The sequence below is a fragment of the Peromyscus californicus genome, unplaced genomic scaffold (genome assembly GCF_007827085.1).
Source record: "Peromyscus californicus insignis strain IS unplaced genomic scaffold, ASM782708v3 Scaffold_3__1_contigs__length_106647218, whole genome shotgun sequence".
Classification (NCBI taxonomy): Eukaryota; Metazoa; Chordata; class Mammalia; order Rodentia; family Cricetidae; genus Peromyscus; species Peromyscus californicus.
In genome coordinates this window covers 54,078,945-54,099,683 of record NW_026294551.1, presented here as the reverse complement: position 1 = coordinate 54,099,683, position 20,739 = coordinate 54,078,945, and the positions used below count along the sequence as shown (strand labels likewise).

At 43.9% G+C, this 20,739-nt stretch overlaps 1 protein-coding gene across 5 annotated transcripts in view; it reads left to right on the top strand.

Annotated features, from left to right (window-relative positions):
- Myh10 (myosin heavy chain 10) overlaps positions 1 to 20,739 on the top strand; it is a 134,666-nt gene that overhangs the window by 60,523 nt on the left and 53,404 nt on the right. For all 5 annotated transcript variants that reach the window (XM_052756772.1, XM_052756775.1, XM_052756776.1 and 2 more), the window contains 7 exons: positions 998 to 1,090; positions 11,710 to 11,773; positions 13,935 to 14,033; positions 15,785 to 15,928; positions 16,138 to 16,233; positions 17,841 to 17,959; positions 18,666 to 18,818. In XM_052756772.1, coding sequence (XP_052612732.1) covers positions 998 to 1,090; positions 11,710 to 11,773; positions 13,935 to 14,033; positions 15,785 to 15,928; positions 16,138 to 16,233; positions 17,841 to 17,959; positions 18,666 to 18,818 — 768 coding nt within the window. The remainder of the gene's footprint in view (positions 1 to 997; positions 1,091 to 11,709; positions 11,774 to 13,934; positions 14,034 to 15,784; positions 15,929 to 16,137; positions 16,234 to 17,840; positions 17,960 to 18,665; positions 18,819 to 20,739) is intronic.

Sequence of the window (20,739 nt, the reverse complement as noted above, 5' to 3'; positions counted from 1 at the left end):
TGGCCTTGCTGATGCCCCAGGTTTATGAGTCGTGAAGCAATAGCACAGCATGATTTGGTCCAGTTTTGAGATTTGACAGTGGACATGCATCATGCATCATGTGATGACCACTGGTTTAAAATCCTCCGTGAGCTTCTTTGTTTTATCTTTTTTGCTTAGAGAATCACATTTGCTAGAGGCTTCTATTTATTTATTTTCTTTAAGTCTAGAATATTGTGGGCAGTTTAAAGTATAGGGATAAGATTTGTGTTGGGTGAGGGGAACAGATTTACTTAGGTCATAAAAGATAATCTGAAATTACATTCCAGAAACACAACATCACTTCCTAGTGTTTTCCTTGGCCAGGCTCGACATCATGCTTTCTCCTGCGGCTTTCCGTGGGTCCCTTGTGAAGTCTGTTTTGTAGTCTAGTTTGCACATAAACATTGACTGAAGTGTGCGCTTTGCCAAGTGGTCTACTCTTAGTTAAGGGAGGACCCTGCCATCTTTGCCCACTTCTGATACAGAGGTGGGTGTGTTCCATCTACACCGTGACAATGGCGTGAAAGCACTCGGGAGGGTGGAAATGCATAGCAATGCGGTGGAGATTATTCAGTCAGCCCCTTAAATCCTTCACACAGAGCAAAATAAAAATTAACAGCAGTGCTAATGTGTTCTTAAGCAGAGTGTTACACTCAATTTCATTTCATGGAAACCAATTGCTAAGTTTTATTTTCTGCCTAGTTTAAATTGTTATCTCACCAACATGACATTTTCTTCTCCTGTGACCCCCCCCCTAGATGCTGGGTTTTTTTTCTTTCAGCAGAACCCATTATCAAAACCAGGAACAGGGAGCCTGCAGAGGTCACTGATGGTTAGCAGGATGAACGAGCCAGGAAGAGGATGGTTTTGGAATATTTTTTTCACCCCAAGGACTGAAGTACAGACACAGATTAACATACATCTGTTTTTATTTATGTGTGTGTGTATGTCTATGTATATGTGTGCTGTCTTTTAGGGGGAACTTGAACGGCAGCTTTTACAAGCAAATCCAATTCTGGAATCCTTTGGAAATGCGAAGACTGTGAAAAATGATAACTCATCTCGCTTTGTAAGTTGAAAAGCCCAAAAAACTTGGACTTCTTCAGATTTCTCATGAAATGTCTACTATGACTTGAGCAAATGAACTGATTTTTCTCTTTAGATTTTAAGAAAGGCTGAGTAATAGATGGAGTCATACCTCTAGCAGCCCCATAGGAAAGTAATTGTAGTTGTGTTTCAGTTCGTAGGTTTTGATATGGACACATAATTGTGTAAGAGCTCTGTGTTTACTTCTTGACCTTTGCCAATCATCTGGTACGGGATCGCATAGATAGTGGAGTGCTGGATAGTTTCATGTCAGCTTCACAGAGTCATCTGAGAGGACAGAGCCTCAGTTGAGAAACTGCCTCCATAAGGCTGGGCTGTAGGCAAGCCTGCAGGGCATCTTCTTAATTAGTGATTGATGGGGGAGGGCCCAGCCCACGGTGGGTGGGGTCACCCCTGGGGTGGTGGTGGACCTGGGTTCTGTAAGAAAGCAGGCTGAGCAAGCCATAAGGACCAAGCCAGTAAGCAGCTCCCCTCCTGGGCCTCTACATCAGCTCCTGCCTCCAGGTTCCTCCTCTGCTTGAGTTCCTGCTTTGGCTTCCCTCAGTGAACTGTGACTTCAGATATACAAGCCCAATAAACCCTTTCCTCCCTAAATTGCTTTTGGTCATGGTGTTTCATCACAGCAATAGCAACCCGAAGACAAGTGGTGTACGTGTTACGTACTTAGCACATCAACGGGTGTAAGTAATATGGCGTTGGTTTGGTGTATGAGTTCTCCTTTTCATAACGTGCTATGGACAGGATGGTCCTCACTAGGATCGCTTCTGTTTACAACTTCTTTTCTTTGTTTTTTGAGACAGGGTCTCTCTTGTAGCCCTGGCTGTCATGGGACTCTCTATAGACCAGGCTAGCCTCGAACTTACAGAGATCCTCCTGCTTCTGCCTCCAGAGCACTGGGATTAAAGGCGTGCGCCACCACGCCTGGGTTATAGCTTTTTACTGAACTCTTCAACTTCTTTAATTCCCTGATAGCTGTTCTTTGCCTCAGCTTCCCTAGGGGAGGATTTTTTTCTATTATCCAAGAAACTTCAGTGCTCAATTATCTCTGCCTAAGTTGTTCAAATTTGACTCTTTTTCCTTCTTCCCCCGAAATACTGGGGAAAGTGAAAAACTCCAGGGTGACGGACACTTGAACTCTGACCACACCTGTATGGAATTCTGGAGAACATAGCGTCATTGTTACATGTTTTAAACACTGAATGTGTGAAGTTGTAGGTTGCAGGTACAGTTTTCGGTGGTGTGGCTTTCCTGACTAGTGGAAGAGAGCAGATTCGGTTGTCACAGAGGCCTAGCCTAGTAAACAGGGTCTCTAGCTCTGTGATTAGACAATAGGGATGTGTTTTTCTGAAGGCTGGAAGTTTGAAATCAAGACATCAGTAGGTTTAGTTTTCTGTGAGCCTTCTCTCCTTATCTTACAGATAGATGGCCATTTTCTCCCAGTATGTCCCTCCCCATCTCTGTCTCTCTCCTCTTCTGAGGAGACCTGTCTGTTTAGGGCCATCTCTCCTAATTATCATTTTAAAGACCGTCTCCTCCAAATACAGTCACATCCTGAAGTACTGAGGTTAGAACTTTAACATGAGGTGGGGGACAGCACTGTTGATCTGTCTCAGCCTCGAGAGCTAAAGTGTGCCAGGCTTTCCACATTATTTAGGAAATAGAAATCTGTTTGCTTGGAATATTGTTTGTTCCTAGTAAGAAACATTTGAAGATTGGCTTAATCCTAAATTCATTTAGTAATTCCTTTAGCATTGTTTATCTAAAGTAGGATCAGAATGCCTGTGTCTACATTTAGAAAAGGAGACTTGAATTAGAGGCCTGTCCTTCCCTGGATCATCCACATTAGTCTATGTCACAGTTGAATCTTGAATTCTCCCCCTTGAAAAGCCCTATGTTTACTGGGAGGGAGAAGTAGTGAGCTCCCAGTTTTGGTATGCGATTTTTTTTTTTTTTTTACATGAGGATTTTTAAGTACAGCTTTGTGGAAAATCCTTCATTTTACCACATAAATCAAGCTACCCATCTTTGATTCTTCCCCCTCTCTGTACCCCATTCCCTGCCCATCCCCAACCACACTCTAAATCCAAGAGAAACTGTGCAATACACAGTAGTCTTATTTTTGCCTATAAAAAAGAAGTTGGTACTAAAACATTTATTGAAAGTTACATATCAGTCATATCCGTCCTTTTTGGTGTTCTGACACTTTGGGGGAGGGAGAGCTGTGACAGGATGAATGCCAGTGATGGGGACATCTTACAGTCTACCCCACATCCTTAAAGGGCTCCATTGTTGACATATAGTGGGTTCTGAATTGACATTATTCCTTTTTAGTTGGTTTTGTTTCATTTGTTTTTTCAAGACTGGATTTATCTGTGTAGCCCTGGCTGTCCTGGACCTTGCTCTGTAGACCAGACTGGACTCAAACTCAGAGATCCGCCTGCCTCTGCCTCCCAAGTGCTGAGATTAAAGGCATATGCCACCACTGCCCAGTTTTGTTCAGTTTTTAAATTCTTTAATGTATAGGGGTATTTTTATTTTTCCTGCTTGTAAGTATGTACCATGGTGCCCATGGAGGCAAGAGGGGGTCGGGTCCCCTGGGCCCGGAGTTACAGATGGTTGTGAGCTGCAGTGTGCGTGCTGGGAATCAAACCTGGGTCCTCTTGAAGAGCAGCCAGTGCTCTGAACCACTGAGCCATCTCCATCCAGCCTTGCCACTTCTCTTGCTGGTTCTTAATTGGCGGCTTCCCAAGAGACATTCAGCCATGGGGGAGGGTATCGGTGTGCTGTTGGTATCTGTTGGGTAGAGGTCAGAGATGCTGATCAGCACCTGATGATACACAGGACAGTTCCCACAACAGAACTACCTGGCTTTAAATGTCAGGTATGCAGAAGTTGAAAATTTCTGCTCTTGACTGTACATTCAAATTATAGATCAAACCAAACTAACACTCCTGGAGTTTATTTGTAAAGTATACCCGAGGATGTTGGTTGGTTTTTGTCAATTTGACACAAGCTACTGTCACCCGGGGAGAGGGAGGAGGAATTGTTCCTCTTAGATTGGCCCGTGGGCATGTCTCTAGGCATTTTCTTGATTAATGATTGATTGATGTGGGAGGGCCCAGCCCACTGTGAGTGATGTCTTCCCTTGGAAGGTGCACTTGGTCTGTATAAGAAAGCAGGCTGAAACAAGCCAGTGAACAACACCTCAGTGGCCTCTCCTTCAGTTCCTGCCTGCAGATTTCTGCCTGAGTGAGTAAGGCAATATTCTTAGATATAACTCTGAGTCAACCAAAAAGCAAAGACATTTCCCAGTTGTTGATGTTTTTGTACAGTATTAGGGATTTCTTTGTTCGTTTGTTTGCTTAGGAATGGTTTAGTAGCTTTCTGCTGGTGTCATAGGTGTTAGCCACACAACACTAAAACAGGTATCTGATTTTAGTCCTCTTATAAAGCATGATTATGTAATTAATTTTACTGATTGAGTGCTAGTCAGTTAAGATACCCTTTCTGTATTCCTCTGTAGGTGCTGACTTTGGTTCTTAGGGGACTTGAAAGTAACCAGTGATCATAACTCAGTTTTAAACTTTGAGTACTGGTTATTAATTATTAAGCATCTATTCTTTGCCAAGAAGTTCTGCTGTTCAATTGGTATCTCTGTGAATGACTTCTAGATCTCTAAGGGTTAACATACTCCAAATGAAAATTTTTCTTCTTTCGGGATTTGTTCCATTATGTCTTACATCAGTAAACTGAACCAAACAGCTGCTTAAGCTGAAAGCTGGAAGTCAGAATACCTAGGACTTCAGACCTTCAACCGACTGGTAGTGAATCCAGGTGGTTAAACCTCCAGCACGTGTTGGAGGTCTACCCATATTTCTCCCAGCTGCCCGGCTGTCTGAACACCATCTGAGAAGTTCTCTGCTGTTCCTGTTTGCAACCTGCATCTTTCCCTCAGAGCTCCTGCAGTCAGTGATTACACTCAGTCTCCTCACCACAGTCAGTAGCCAATTACAGCCCAGGCCTGGGGAATGTCTTATTGGGCAACCTAGAGTCCTGCCCCGTAGGACACCTTCATTTTCTTTTAAACATTAATATTCTCGGTGACTTGCCATGTCGTGGAGTTGCTCACTGTGTGTTACGCCCCCTAAGAATGTGCATGTTCCTGTTTTAGAAGTGTGGGTTGGAGTTGTGTGGGAGGCATTTGGCTCCATGGACAGGACAGGCCTTGGGTTAGGATTGGTGTCATCCTGAAAGTGATTTGATGTTAAAAGATGAGTTGTGTGTACAGTAAGATTTCATGCAGTCATTGTTTACAAGCCACATGCTTGCAGTGAAAATATTTGAAACTATAAACTCTGTGAGCTTTAGAAGCCGTTTGGTTCCATTTCTTTGATCTGATATAGCTGGCTAATTTCCTGAAGACTATCTTTTCTTCTAAAGATGCTAGCATGTGGTTCGTGTTAAGGGATTCTTCAGGAGAGCATTACGGTATGAAAATAATCATCCACAGTTAGTCCAGTGCTGTTTATGAGAAGGGAAATGCATTCCAGATGGAGGCCATTTATAGACAATGCCTTTCTCATAATGAAACTCTGAAACAGGACTTGAGCTTAACGTGGTTGTTTGAAGCTGCAGACAGGCCTCTCAGAAAGCTATTTGCACAAGTGCTTTATTTCCTTATTAATTGTGTTTCACTGTTAAACCAACCTGAGGCAGTTTAACAGTTCACAGCTCTCCTGTGCCCTCTGGTAGATAATTAGCCTCAAGTAGTTAGAGCAAGGTGGAGGCACGAGATTCTCCCTCTGATTTGATTCTTGGATTATAATGCAATGAAGTCACAGATTTACACCTTCACATGTAATACAGACATCAAAAACCCCTAATACACTGACCAAAGCTGTCCCTGAAAGGTCCGCTGTAGCTCATGTGACAGTATCCGAGATGAGGTATAGTCTGCCATAAACCCAGCATCCCAGATCAACCACTGTGCACACACTCACCCTTTTAGAGCCAAGCCTTCTGCGGAGCTCCAAGCTCCAGGCCTTCTGGGCTGACTGGAGTCTTGACATCTTTTTCATACCTAGGTAGAGTGTGCATTTTCAGTCAGGTCGGTCTTTAATTCCTAACACGGCTCCAGTTATCCTGGTACCATCTGATATCCATCATGTTAAGTAACAGGCCATTTAGTTCACATGCACACTCATTTTAGTAACAGCAAAGCTTCTGGAGTTTAGGATAATTGAAACATTTGAGGTGGCCATCTGGCCTTGGGTTAAACCCTAGCCACAGCTCTTTAAATGACCTTTCTTTTGTTTAAGGAGAATGGCTACCTCCAGAATGGAATTTAAAACATAGTACATATACATCACAATCTATGCTCAGGTGTTTAAAGTAAAACATGACTCGTATAGAATTGGATTAGGTGCCAAACTAGAAGGGGAAAGTAATTACAGAGTGTAAAATGACCCTGCCTCCCCCTGTAGTGGCTGCTAATAATAATTCATTAGGCTTAGTTACTCCAGATGCTTTGAGAGCCACTCCAGAAAATTTTCCCAGAAAAGTTTGTCAGTTCAGAACAAATATTAACTAAGTAAGATAACTAAATTTTCTTTATAGAGTTAAGATGGGCAGTGTCCAGGTTGTCCTGTTAAAATGAAATTCCTAACAGCTTGTGTTTTAAGGCTGGGGTGTAGTTCAGTGTTACTGCCCAGCATTTGGAAGGCCTCGTGTTTCGTCCTTAAGCTAGGGGGAGAATGTTTCCCATGGAGGCAGAGTTCCGAGTTTCCATTTAGGATACTCTCAACAGGCATTTCCAACAGGCCATGTGCAGCCAAGGACAGCTGTAAATGTCACCCAATGCCGAGTATAACTGTGACTACTAGACAGTGGGCAGTCATATTCGTGGCGTTTTTCCTTTTTCTTTTTTCTTTTTTTTTTTTAAATTGGTGAGATTCTGGTTGACCAGGTACCATAGTCTCAACTTTATGGAGAGGGTATATATATTTATCATGAATTTCTTCACATAATATCTAAGAGATAGAGGACCCCCATAAAACTAAGACATTTGTTTCTCAGTTTAGTCTGGATTTACTAGAAACAGTCAGTGGGAATGAGTGTGTGTGTGTGTGTGTGTGTGTGTGTGTGTGTGTGTGTGTGTGTTGAAGTGAATGCTTTTTAACTTACGGATTCTGTTCCCCTTTTACCCCCAAAGGCAAAATGTCACCTCTCATCCACCCGAGTTCCTGGCAGCTTCTCTTGGAGTGGAGGCCCATCCTCTGGCCTGCTTCTCACCTAATTTGCCAGGATCTTCAACAAAAGGAGAATTTAAGTTTTGGGTTATTTGAGGATATTCAGTAAAATGTTGAGTTTTGAAATTTCATTTTATTGTGTCCTTAAGAGTCTTTGTGCATAAATGCCGTTTGGCTTAAGAGTGGGTAGTAAAGAGCTTCATAAAGTTGTTGTTTTATGTCTTGGAGATAGAATTAATTCTAGAACTTTGACTTTTAACATGTGCTGATTTTAGAAACACTAGTTCCTTTTGAGTGGGATCTAGAAAAAGCATAAGGGAGGGGATGTTTCTGGTTCCTCCGTCCTTACTCCTGCATCCTTGCTTCTCTGGACCCTTCTGACTCCGCTCAGTTCTTTACGTTTACGCCAAGGATCATTCTCTGGCCCCCACGGTAATGACTAGAGTGACTGTGGACCCAGATAGGAAAAGGAGACTGACCTGGGGACTGCTGAGGGGACTGGGCACTGCATGCTGGAAACACCGCACAGCTGAATTATTTTAGGACTTTCTCTCATAGATCAGCGAGTATGAAAGCCAGAACCTGAATTTTCTTCCATTGCTCTTGGATTCCGATATCCTTTCTCCAGCCACCCATTTGCTCTTCCCATGGTGTCGCTGTCTCACGTTACCCTCCAGTTATCCACCATTATCCTGAAGATGGCATGATTCCATTCTTCTCTCTGCTTGAATCAAACTCCACTGTATGTACATGTACACATAACTCCACTTATGTACATAGACACATAACTCCACTGTATGTATATAGACACATAACTCCACTGTATGTACATGTGCACATAACTCCACTGTATGTACTTATCTACACATACATCTATTGACGGGCACCTTGACTGACTCTGTGTCCTGGCCTTGTGAATACTGCCATGATAAGCATGGGTATGAAGGTGTTCCTTGTGTGCCGACTTGTTTTCTTTGGGTATGTACCCAGGCCTGATGTAGCTGTCATGTGGTAGTTCTATTTTTAGTTACGAAGTGTGATGTTATGCATTCAGTGAAGAAGTTAGACATGTTGGTGTAAGCTGTAAGTTGGCGTTACTAGATAGAATGAATTTTGTAAGTGGACTGTTCTCTTAAGTCGGAATTAGCTGATACCAACTGTTTGCTGACTTCCTGTGGTGTTTAAACAAGAGGCTTGGGAACTATTGGCTTGGGCAGTGCTGGCATGTGTTATGGCCTTGGAACGAGAGCATTGTCTTTTGACTACTATCTTAAAATAGCAGTTCTTTATGAACTCAGTGGGCTATGGTGTGGATGGAACGGCTGTTTAAAATGCATGGAGCATTTGAACCGCTTTTATAACATCAGGACCCAATTTTAGTTTCTGAGTTTTTTTGAACAGTTAACTACCCATATGGAGTCATGGTTTAACTTTATTCTTTCTTGCGGGGGTTGGGAAGTGGGGGGGAGTCCTTCCCGGGAACAAAGACAAAATAAACTTATCTTTAAAGTAGAATAAAATGCACTGTCTTGTAATGACCATATGGATCCACTGAAGCATTTTCTAAATCTTAGAAACAGATGGAGTATTAGTGATCTTATTTTTATTCTGTGTTGAAACATTGTGCTGTTTCATCATCCAAGGAATTGGATCATTGTTTATAAGTATTGCTAGCTATGCTAAAAAGATTAAAATAATAGTTGGGGATATAGCCCAGTTGATGGCATGCTTGTTTAGCATGTTCAAGACTCTGAGTTCAAGCCCCAGAACCCCACCCCTGAAGTTTAAAAGTATAAGAAGAATGGGATTGGGGCCTGGAAAGATAGTTCAGTGGTTAGGAGCACTTGCTGTTCTTCCAGAGGACCTGAGTTTGGTTCCCAGCACCCAGGTCAGGTGGCTCAGAAACAACCTGCAGCCCCAGTTCCTGGGGATCTGATAGCTTCTGCTGGCTTCTCTGGACTCTTGCATGTATGTGGTACACAGAAACCCATGTAGTAGGCACACACAGATACAAATAAATAATAATAGAATAATTGGATTGCCTGAGAGACTAACGGTGGTAACTAATGCCTCATCTTTAAGTTGGCTTATGTTATGTTACTGTTCTGTTGCTGTGGGGAAACCCCATGACCCAGGCAGCTAACAGAAGAAAGCGTTCAGTTGAGGGCTTGCTTACAGTTTCAGAGGGTTAATCATACTGTGGTGAGTGAGGTGGCAGGCAGGCAGGCAGGCACTGGAGCAGTAGCTGGGAGCTCACATTTGATCTGATCTGCAAGTTAGAAGCAGTTAGAGAAAGCAAGACTTTTGAAACCTCAAAGCCCACCCCAGTGACATGCCTCGTCCAACAGGGTCAGACCTCCTAGTCCTTCCTAAGCGAGCTACCATCTAGAGACCCAGCATTCAAATCTATTAGCCTGTGGGGGCCATTCTCATTCAGACCAGCACAACCTGTTGTTTCTCAATATGTAAGAAAGTATGGAAGAAGACTAGAGATACCTTTTGTAAGCCACTCTTAACTTTCGAGGAACATAATTGAAAAAACCAGTTTGTCTTGTATGCTCTTGTGTGGATGTGGTGAGGTTCACAGTGAACAGATGTCAAAGGCAACTGTGTGTGTGTGTGTGTGTGTGTGTGTGTGTGTGTGTGTGTGTGTGTGTGTGTGTGTAGTGATTCATATGGCAAGTAACTAAAGTCCTTTTCACTTCCCCCGAAGTTTAGAAGCAGCTCCCTCAGAGGAGGGCTTCTAACACCTCACTGGTGAACTTCAGTATCTTTTCACCAGTGTCAATACTTGTTAACAGTCTAGAGTAAGCCCTTCTCAGTCGTCATAAGGCATGTTCCTGCCTTATGAAGTATTTCATTTGGCCTTTTATATCTTATAAATATAGAAAGCTGCAATCCGGTTCATCTTAGTCTCGCCTTTCTTGTGTTCATTCTGTCTTATTAGTGAGTACTTGGTATAATAATAACTGTCAAAGAATTACGAAACAACCACTGCTTTCTCCTTCTCCAAATGTTTTTGTCTGTTGGCGGGAATGCTGGGACGCAAACTCAGTTTGTGCGTGCCAGGCCAACCGTCTGTCACTGAGCCATATCCCCAGCCTTCTCTCTCCCAAGGGTATATAAGGGCTCAGGTTGCTTCGTGTTTATAAAACTGTTCAGCATTTTAGAAGACATTATTCCATTTTGCTACTTTTTATAATTATGTCTATTCAAGTTCCCTCACTCTCCACTTTTTAATGGATTTCTATTCTCCTGCAAAAATCATCTCTACTATTGAAAACTTCAGACCAAACAGTTGAAGTCTAGCTGTGGTGTTCGTCTGAGACGCCTCCTGCCTCAGACTACTTAGAAAAGCTTTCACGTTCTAACTGGCAAGGCGGTTCATTCCTTTACTTTTTCTTCCACCTTTTAAGATTTTACTAATTTCTTTTCATTTATGTGTATGTATGTATATCTGTGCCATGCACATGGTGCCTTTGGAAGCCAGAGGAGGGTGCAGGGCCCCTTAAAACTGGAGTTAGCCGGGCGGTGGTGGCGCACGCCTTTAATCCCAGCACTCGGGAGGCAGAGACAGGCGGATCTCTGTGAGTTCGAGGCCAGCCTGGGCTACCAAGTGAGTTTCAGGAAAGGCGCAAAGCTACACAGAGAAACCCTGTCTCGAAAAAAAAAAAAAAAAAAAAAACTGGAGTTATGGGCACTGTAGCTGAAGTTTTCCTGTATCCCAGCCTGCCGGCAGTCGGGACAAAACACACAGAGACTTATATTACTTATAAACTGTATGGCCGTGGAAGGCTTCTTGCTGTCTGTTCTTATATCTTAAATTAACCCATTTCTATTAATCTGTAAAGTTGCCACGTGGCTCGTGGCTTACCTATATCTTACATCATGCTTCTCCCTGTGGCTGCTGGCAGCATCTCCTGACTCAGCCTTCTTCCTCCCAGAATTCTCCTCTCTGCTTGTCCCGCCTACACTATACTCCCTGCCTGGCTACTGGCCAATTAGAGTTTTATTTATCAATCAATCAGAGCAACACATTCACAGCATCCCCAGCAGGCCGTTGTAAACCTGATGTGGGTTCTTGGAACCAAACTCAGGCTCTCCAAGCAGTAAGTGCTTTTAGCCACTGATCCATCTCTCTGGCTCATCTTATCCTTTCTCGACAGTTTCTAGATTTATTGTGTCACAGTCCAGGACAGTGGTCTAGCCTACTGCTGCTTGTTTCCATCGATGGGGTGTTTCCTTGTATGTGAGGAGGGTGTATTGTCTTGTTTACTACAGTGCTCAGGTCCTCCGTGTCCTCATTTACCTCGTTTTCTCTCTCTCTTCTCAGGGCAAGTTTATTCGGATCAACTTTGATGTAACTGGCTATATTGTTGGGGCCAACATTGAAACATGTATCCTTTTTAACATTTGCACAGTCCAAAACAATGGCTTCATTTCCCTGCACCCTTAAGCAGCCATCTGTGATATCAAACCTGGTGGGAGGACTTAAGCGACATTGTGACACATGCAGGTACTTCCAGTTACTGGTTATCAGCTCCAAATGGTGTGGATATTTTTGTTGTTGTTGTTGTTGTTGTTTTGGAAAACAGGCCACAGGGGCTGGAAAGATGGCTTAGAAGTTAATAACTCATACTGCTCTTGCAGGGGACACTGGTTTGGTTCCCAGGATCCATGTCAGGCAACTCACAACTGCATGTAACTCATTCTGTCCTCTGGACACCTGCATGCACATGCTGCACAGAAACTCACATAGGCCCCGACAAGTATTCATAGATATAACAAATCTTTAAAACAAACCACAAATGTGTGGGCCTGAGAGTAGAGAGGCCCACACTCTGTGGTATATGACTAGACAGCTGTGACTCTTTGCCCACTGTTTACCATATTCTTATGACAATCCTAGGCTGTGCCTCTATTCAATGAGACAAACCTATGGAGTTATGGAGTTAAAGAAATTTAATAAAGTTATACCAAAGACAGGACACATCAGATACATAGAATAATCCTAAGAAATGTCATTGCATAGAATGGCCCGAAGGAATAATAGGTCTGTATGAAACAAATTTAGGGGGACAGGGAATATAGCTCAGTTGGTAGGATATTTGCCTAGCCCTAGATTTGACCTTGTCACACACAAAATTACTTTTAGGTTAGTGAGATAATAAATATCTTCAGTAATAGAAATTCATTTGATATATGATGGCTAGGTAGAAAAATTCCTGTGAATTAAGACTAGAATTTTATACATTTGAAGCCAGGGAGGGGATGATGATATAGTGAATTGGTCATTTAGCTCCGTTCATACTGTTCTGTTAATAACATTCATCAGACTACGTTTTTTTTTTTTTTTTTTTTTTAACCAAATGATGAGAACATGGTGGAGTTAGTATAACTAAAAATTCAGGCATTTTGCACTTACAGAATTAATTCATTTGGTAGCCCCAGGAAAGGTATACCCCCAGAAGATGTTATCGGTTTGCAAAGCAATGAAACAAATTCCATGAGCACCCAATGTGCCTGTGGACCCTTCGACACTACAGCAGCATCTAAGCACTGTACAGAGAGCCCCAGCAAGTCTTACACTGAGCCCTGCATTCACAGATGGGTGTCCTTTGTCTGAAATTTGGGTGCTGCTTCCACGGCGTTCTGCCCTAGGAAACCCAGGCAGGTGGATAGCTTCGTGCTTTAGGCAATGGTCTCTCACGCTTCAGTGCAGGGAACAAAAAGCCCAGTGGTCAGTGTAGCAATGATGTCATCTGATCATAGCTGCATGTCAAAGCACTTGGGAGAAGAACTCCATGTGCAAAGATGGAGGGCCAGGTTTTTAACCAGGGGGGTGTCACAGGAGCAGAGTGGTCAGGCACATGTTTTGGGTCGCACTGTGATGGTTAATCTTGATTGTCAGCTAAATGAGATTTAGAATTACCATAGACACTGTCTGGGCAGCCTGTGAGGGATTGTCTCTGCTGAGCTAAAGTGGGAGAACCCACTTTACATGCAGGTGGTACCATCCATGGGCAGAGGTCCTGGATCTAATAACAAGGCCGAGGACAAGCACCCATCTGTCTTTCCTGACTGTGGATGCAGTGTGACCACAGGCTTCATGCACCTGCCGCCATGGCTTCCCCACCATGATGGATGCAAACTGAGCCACAGCAGTGAGGGAAGGAACACGTTCCGTGTCATTAACTGTCTCTCCGGCTCTTTTCCCTGCGCCTGTTCCTTACTTGTAAACCTATGATAGTCTGGGGTTACATAGCATCTACCGTTCATGTTTAGCAGCTTCCTTCACTTCCTAGGCTGTGCTCTTTTAACACAGCCCACAGTAATGCGTGGTGGCTGGAATAACAACGGGGTTAAAGGAAACACCTGTAATCTTTTTAGTGAGTCTGAAATTAATAAGAATCATAAGCTGCTTTGTTTTTTTTTGTCTCATACAGATTGATTGGTTCACTGTAACAAAGTTGATATATAGCCAAGAAAGAAAGTTGTGTGTAGACACTGTAGAAGGACCCCCTCTTAGTAACTAAACCCTTAACCTTCTCTGCTCAGACCTTCTGGAAAAGTCTCGTGCTGTTCGTCAAGCTAAAGATGAACGTACGTTTCATATCTTTTACCAGCTGCTATCTGGAGCGGGGGAGCACCTGAAATGTGAGTAACGGGGTCCCTACCCCCCTGCACTCAGTCAGCTTCTGACTGTTTGCACTGAAGGGCAGCTGTGTGAGTTTTGCTGTGTTAGCTTTTGAAATGTTCTGTAAATTCATTAGAGTTGGATATGCTGACACACACCCTTAATTCCAGTAGTTGGAAGGCAGAAGCCGATGGATCTCTGTGAGTTCGAGCTCAGCCTGGTCTACACAGAGAGTTCAGGACAGCCAGGGATACATAAAGAGACCCTGTCTTAAATTAAAAGCCACCTTTTATGATTCTGTTCCAACATTTACAATGGAAAATGGGGGGAGGGGTTACTTAATAAAATGTAGAATAAAGCTTTTATTGCCTGACTTATAACTAAATACAGACTGTATTTGCACTAGAATGAGTGAGAAGTGAGGTGTTTGTATATTGGTGTGAATCACAAGGACTGGAAGCTTAGGGCTGGAAGAGTAGAAAGTAAAATTCTCGAAAATAAAAACATTTAAAGCCAAGTGTGGTCTAACCTCAGCACTCAGGAGGCAGAGGCAGGTAGACCTCTGTACATCTGAGGCCAGCCTCGTCTACATAGTGAGCTTCAGGCCAGCCAGGGCTACACAGTGAGACCCTGTCTAGCTGAGGCAAGAATTTTGCTGACTCAAAAACACTAAGAAGGTTCAGTGCTTCTGCAGTTACTGTATATATTACATAGCTTTGCGTAGATGCATGATGCAATAGACTTTTCTCACCATGTGAGAAAATAACTGTGAACACATGGAACTAAAAACTGAGTAGGGAAACATGCAGGGGTAAAAACTCTGCCACACACAGAATTGCTAAAGAGACAAACGCTCAAGATGATACATTTTAAAGAATGAAACTCTGAGGCTTCCGTTTGCAGACATCCAATGACTCTGCAGTTGGAATTAATCAGAAGATTTCCAAAGTGTTGAAAGGTGTGGGGGAAGCGAACAGTTCCTATAGAACTTCAGTGTGGGTGACAGTTGTGTAGCTTGGTCTGTTTGTGGGGCCCCAAGCACTGGGATCAGAACCTGTCCCTGGCACACGAGCTGGCTTTTTGGAACCTATTCCCCATGCAGGGGTGCCTCGCCCAGCCTTGATGCAGGGGGAGGAGCTTGGTCCTGCCTCAGCGTGATATGACATGCTTTGTGACTCCCATGGGAGGCCTGCCCCTTTCTGAATGAGGAAGAGTGGATGGGGGAGGGGGTGGACAGGAGGTGGGGAGAGGGAATGAACGGGAAGAGAGGAGGGAGGGGAAACTGGTTGGTATGTAAAATAAACAAAAACAATTAATAAAAATATAAAAAGTTCAATGTGATATAGTTAAGAATTGGGGAAAGGAGTGATCCAGGGGAATGCTCTACAGAAAAGCAAGAGAGCCAGGTACCTGCTAAGATAAAAATACAGAATAAGAATTTCAAAGCTTTCATTCAAATGATGATGAAAATTTTTAAAGCTGTTAATTTTACTTGTTTCTCAGTCATGCAGTTTCAAATAGAATATTGTACAAGTCACAAATGCCAAAAAATAGATTGCAGATGTGTTTACGTGTTCACATCTTTTTTTTTCCTTCATTGTCACAAATACTGGAAAACTGTTTGTTTACACACATGAATTAACAAGGAAAAGTGTGCCCGAGATGGGTTGGATGGCAAGCCCATTCTCCTGACTTCTCGATGCCCATAGTAGAGTATTTCAGTCTGCCGATGAGTGTGAATTACATTTTATCCTGTTGTATCTCCTTTTAGCTGACTTACTCCTCGAAGGTTTTAATAACTACAGATTCCTCTCCAATGGCTACATCCCCATCCCTGGACAGCAGGACAAGGATAACTTTCAGGAGACCATGGAAGCGATGCACATAATGGGTTTCTCCCACGAAGAGATCCTCTGTACGTCTTCCCTGTTAGAACTCCTGGGAATTTGCTATAAGTAACCCAAATTAGAAAGTAACTGGGAAGCTAATGAGAACGGCCTCTGTTTTATGAAACCCCGAAGAAGTACAGAAAAGTCACATGGAGCCAGTTTCTAGCACCAGATAAGTGGGGTGTGTCCCTGCTGCATTTTGACGGGTTTTTCTGTTTTTCTCTTCAATACAAAGCAATGCTCAAGGTCGTGTCTTCAGTGCTGCAGTTTGGAAACATCTCTTTCAAAAAGGAGAGAAACACCGACCAAGCTTCCATGCCAGAAAACACAGGTAAACTGATGGACATTCTTTCTGCCTGCTTCCTTTAGGTTGGGGGTTTGAGGTAGGGTCTCACTATGTACCACAGGCTGGCTTCAGACTCTTACATCCTTCTGCCTTAGCCTCCTGAGTACAGGGATGTAGGATGTGCCATACTCACTGGGAATCTAGATTTTCTGATGTGAAGATTTTCTGTTTCTAAATGTGGGAAATGGATTTAAATAAACACTGGTCAGGAATACAAGTTTGCACACCAAGAGGATGTGGTTGCAGGTATTGGGCGCTGCCAGATTGTTTCTGAGGGAAATGAACCCCTGTTGCCTAGAAGGCTTCACAGGGGCATCCATAGGGCACTATGACCAGGGAGTGGCCTTCACAGGGGCATCCACAGGGCACTATGGCCAGTGAGTGGCTTTCACGGGGGCATCCACAGGGCACTGTGGCCAGGGAGTGGCCTTCACGGGGGCATCCACAGGGCACTGTGGCCAGGGAGTGGCCTTCACGGGGGCATCCACAGGGCACTATGGCCAGGGAGTGGGCTTCACGGGGGCATCCACAGGACACTATGGCCAGGTAGTGGCCTTCACGGGGGCATCCACAGGGCACTATGGCCAGTGAGTGGCCTTCATGGGGACATCCACAGGGCACTATGGCCAGTGAGTGGGCTTCACGGGGGCATCCACAGGACACTATGGCCAAGGAGTGGGCTTCATGGGGGCATCCACAGGGCACTATGGCCAAGGAGTGGGCCAGCCAACCTAGCGTAATCAGTAAGCTCTGAGCCAGTGAGAGAGCCTGTCTCAAAAGTAAGGTAGAGGCCACCTGAGCAACAACATCCAAGAGTGCCCGGTAGCTTCCACATGCATGTGCACACATGTGCACATACATACATATGAACACAGACACACACACCCCAAAGCCCTTTTTGGTAACCCACTTGAGGTTCATTAATGGTTATTTCCATGTGACTCCTGAGGGACTGACTCTCCTCCTGTGTCAGGGTCACTATCGCTTGTTTTATTTTTGAGATAGAGTTTCTCTGTGTAGCTCTGGCTGTCTTGGAACTCACTGTGTAGACCAGGCTGACCTCTACTCCCAGAGATCCATTTGCCTCTGCTTTTGAGTACTGGGACTAAAGGCGTGTACCACCATCCCTAGGTCATGGTCTCCATTTCTTGACCAGGCTGTGGGCCATCTTGCTGAACTTCTGACCACTAGGTCCCTTTTCTGTGACATTTGGTCACGTAGTTAGAGCAGCGGAAGGGCTCCACCCACCGTGTGCCTCTCACTCACCCAGTCACATCCAACTTAGTGCAGTGATTTAAGATGCTAAGATGTAAGACATGCTGCAGTACAGTTCGGCTTTAAGATCTTGGAGTGAACCATAGTTAGACAAGGAGGTCACTCTTCTACAAGGCCAGGAGAGCAAAGGCTTGCTGTCTCTCACTGATGTGTTGTTGATCCAGAAGAACAGAAAGCATTTTTCACCAGACTTAAAGCTTTGTCACACTTCAAGACTTTTAGAGAGACTTCAAGAGTTTCTAGAGTTTTCCATTGCGTGCATGCCATGATTAGACCGTGTGGAAATGGAACATTTAGGAAAAACTTTTATACTGCAGTTGCCCAGAAACTCTGCCATCTGCTTGGGATGAACGTGATGGAGTTCACTCGGGCGATCCTCACCCCCCGGATCAAGGTCGGCCGAGACTACGTCCAGAAAGCCCAGACCAAAGAGCAAGTGAGTCGGGCGGTGACCGCTCTCCCAAGTGCATTGGAATGATAAGCTGTGACCTTTAACCTTCTGTTTGACATGTGCCAAACTGAGTTAGTAAGAGTACATGGAAGGAACTACCGTGGCATTAAATGAGTTTGTTTTTTCTATAGTTATTTACTTTTTTTTTTTCAGGATATTTTAGATTGATTTTTGTAAGTAAATTTGAAAAGTCACCTCCAGTTGTCCCCTAGCTGACAAATAATCTGGTAGAGAGATCTGATGTTCCACAGCAGCCAAACAAGACCAAGGCTCCCACTGTACTGTCTTCTTACAGGGTAGCACAGCAGCAAGAACAGAGGGACCACACTTCCTGTTTAGTTGTGCTGATTTTAAGGACATTAATAGCTTTGATTAAGAAGGTTGGAAAGTGATCCCCACCCACCCCCTCCCCCACCCCCAGGGGCAACTGACAAGAAACCAGGCTGATGGGAGATGCTGTCGCCCCAGGCTGTAAAGCCAGGGGGAGGGCTTTGCCCATTCCCTAAGGTAATTAGCCACAGTTCTCGTTGAGTGTGCTAATGCCTCTGTTGGTATGTCACGGTGAGATATGACTAAGCAGTAAGTGCCATTTGAGGTGTTTAGTTCTGTGTAGCATTGAATGCCATATTACAGCTACAGTGTTTTGTTGAGACCGCTTCCTGGATAAAAGGTTGATATTGTCTAATTCCAGGCAGATTTTGCAGTGGAAGCGCTGGCAAAGGCTACCTATGAGCGGCTGTTCCGCTGGCTCGTTCACCGCATCAATAAAGCGCTGGATAGGACCAAACGCCAGGGAGCGTCTTTCATTGGCATCCTGGACATTGCTGGTTTTGAAATTTTTGAGGTATTCTTCATCTCCCTCCCTTTTGCTCTTTTTTTTTTTTCTTTTTTATTCGCTCTCCTAACAAATGTTACGGTTCGCTTGTGTGTGCAGTTTAGTGCCAGGCAGTCAGAAATAAGCAGGTACATGCCTTGCTCTTTGATTAGAGCCGAACAGTAGATAGCAAATAACCACTCAGTGCACAGAGTGGAAAGTGCTAGGATACAGAGAGCTGGGGAGGCACCTTGAGGCCGCAAGCTCGGGGAGTGCTGAGTGGTGATGGGCATGTTGTGTGTGTGAGGTCGGGGTGGGAGTGCTGAGTACGCTACCCAGGGCCTTGAGATTGCCGTGTGAGTGTTCTGCAGTTAGACATTCCTGAAGGACAAGAAGCTGCCAGCTCAGAAAGCCTTCCTTTCTGGGTGGAGAGTCCCGTGGTTCTGTATTTATCAAAGGTTAGAAGTTGCTGAAAGCTGCTGTGTCTAGACAGAGTTGGCCAAAGGAAGAGTGGGCCAGAGATGTAAAAGTAGAGCCACCCTGAGGAGGCCAGGGTGATGGACCAGAGTGAAGGTGGCCAGATGCGGTGGGTCCAAGAAGAGCAATTTAGAGGAGTACATGGCAAGATGATGGCCTGTGTCCTGTGAAAACAGTATGATAATGGGTTTTAATTCCGCATCATTGACCAAACACCACCAACACAGCAAAGGGTTCTGGGCACATGTTGCTGTGAGTTTTCAGAGACTCTCCACAGGTGTGGGCTGCCGGCCGCTCACAGACTGTGTAGAAGGTGTGACTTTTAGATCGTTGCTGCTGGGATAAGAGTGTCACTTTGGCCACCGTTGAGTATTGAATTGTCCTGTTTGAAAATGCTGTCTAGCCTTCTAAAAACTGGGTCGCTGTGGGGAGCAGCTTTCTCCATTCAGTTTGCTCCACTACTGTATGAGTTCTTAGTATAAATGGCGTGTGAATAACCTGAGAAATAGCTCTCAAACTTGCCCAAAGAGGAAGCTCATTATTTCTTAAGAATCTGAGACTCTTTGGAAAGGATACCATAGTTGGTGGATTGGTAGACTGTGGAGAGAGTAGATAATCAGTGTACAACGCACATCCTCTTACCTGGATGCTCCCACTCAGTTTCTTTTAAACTCTTGAGCTTCCTAAAACAGGATGCCATGTTTCAGTGTACCTAGTTTCCTATTGTACTAGTCTACTTACAGCTAACCCACATCTTTTAGAGTGCCTGTAACTGAAATACCTCAACAAAACCCTATGGAGTTGCTCATTCACTAGACACTGCACCTCTCAGGATTAGGTGGGCATTATGATAGACACAGCAGCTAACCAAACAAAATTTCATACCCATATGAAGCTTACTGTTTTGATTGCTGTACTTTAAAAAGTATAATTATGTTAATTTAATAAAAATTTACATTCTAGGGTTGGCCAGGTAGCATTTAATCAGAAAGGCCACATTCCCAAAGGAGCTCCATTATTGGAAAGCATACAGATCCTTTCACCTAGATATTATCCCTTAATTTCTTACTTTAGAAGATATTCCTAGAGGCACTGGGTTATACAATGGATGTTAGAGATTGGCTCTTGCAATTGCAATTAGTGGGATTTAGTATATGTGAACTGTCTAAAAAATGTGGAGACCATTTCCTCCCTGTGCTAAGGCCTAAGATCTGGTAGGCTGTAACAGTTACGTCTTCAGGATATCGTTGCTTCTGTGGAAGGTGGGCTAAAACATCTCATACAGGACTGAGATAACACCGCGTTTACCAAACAGATTATGTCTACTATTTTGTGTTGCTTGCTAATAATTTTCTGGAATGTTTGCTTATATCATTGAAAGTTAAAAATATTATATTCACAGTGAATATAATAAATACAAATAAATAAAAAATGAAGTGGTTTTATGTACTGATAAAAATAAAAGAGAAAAGAA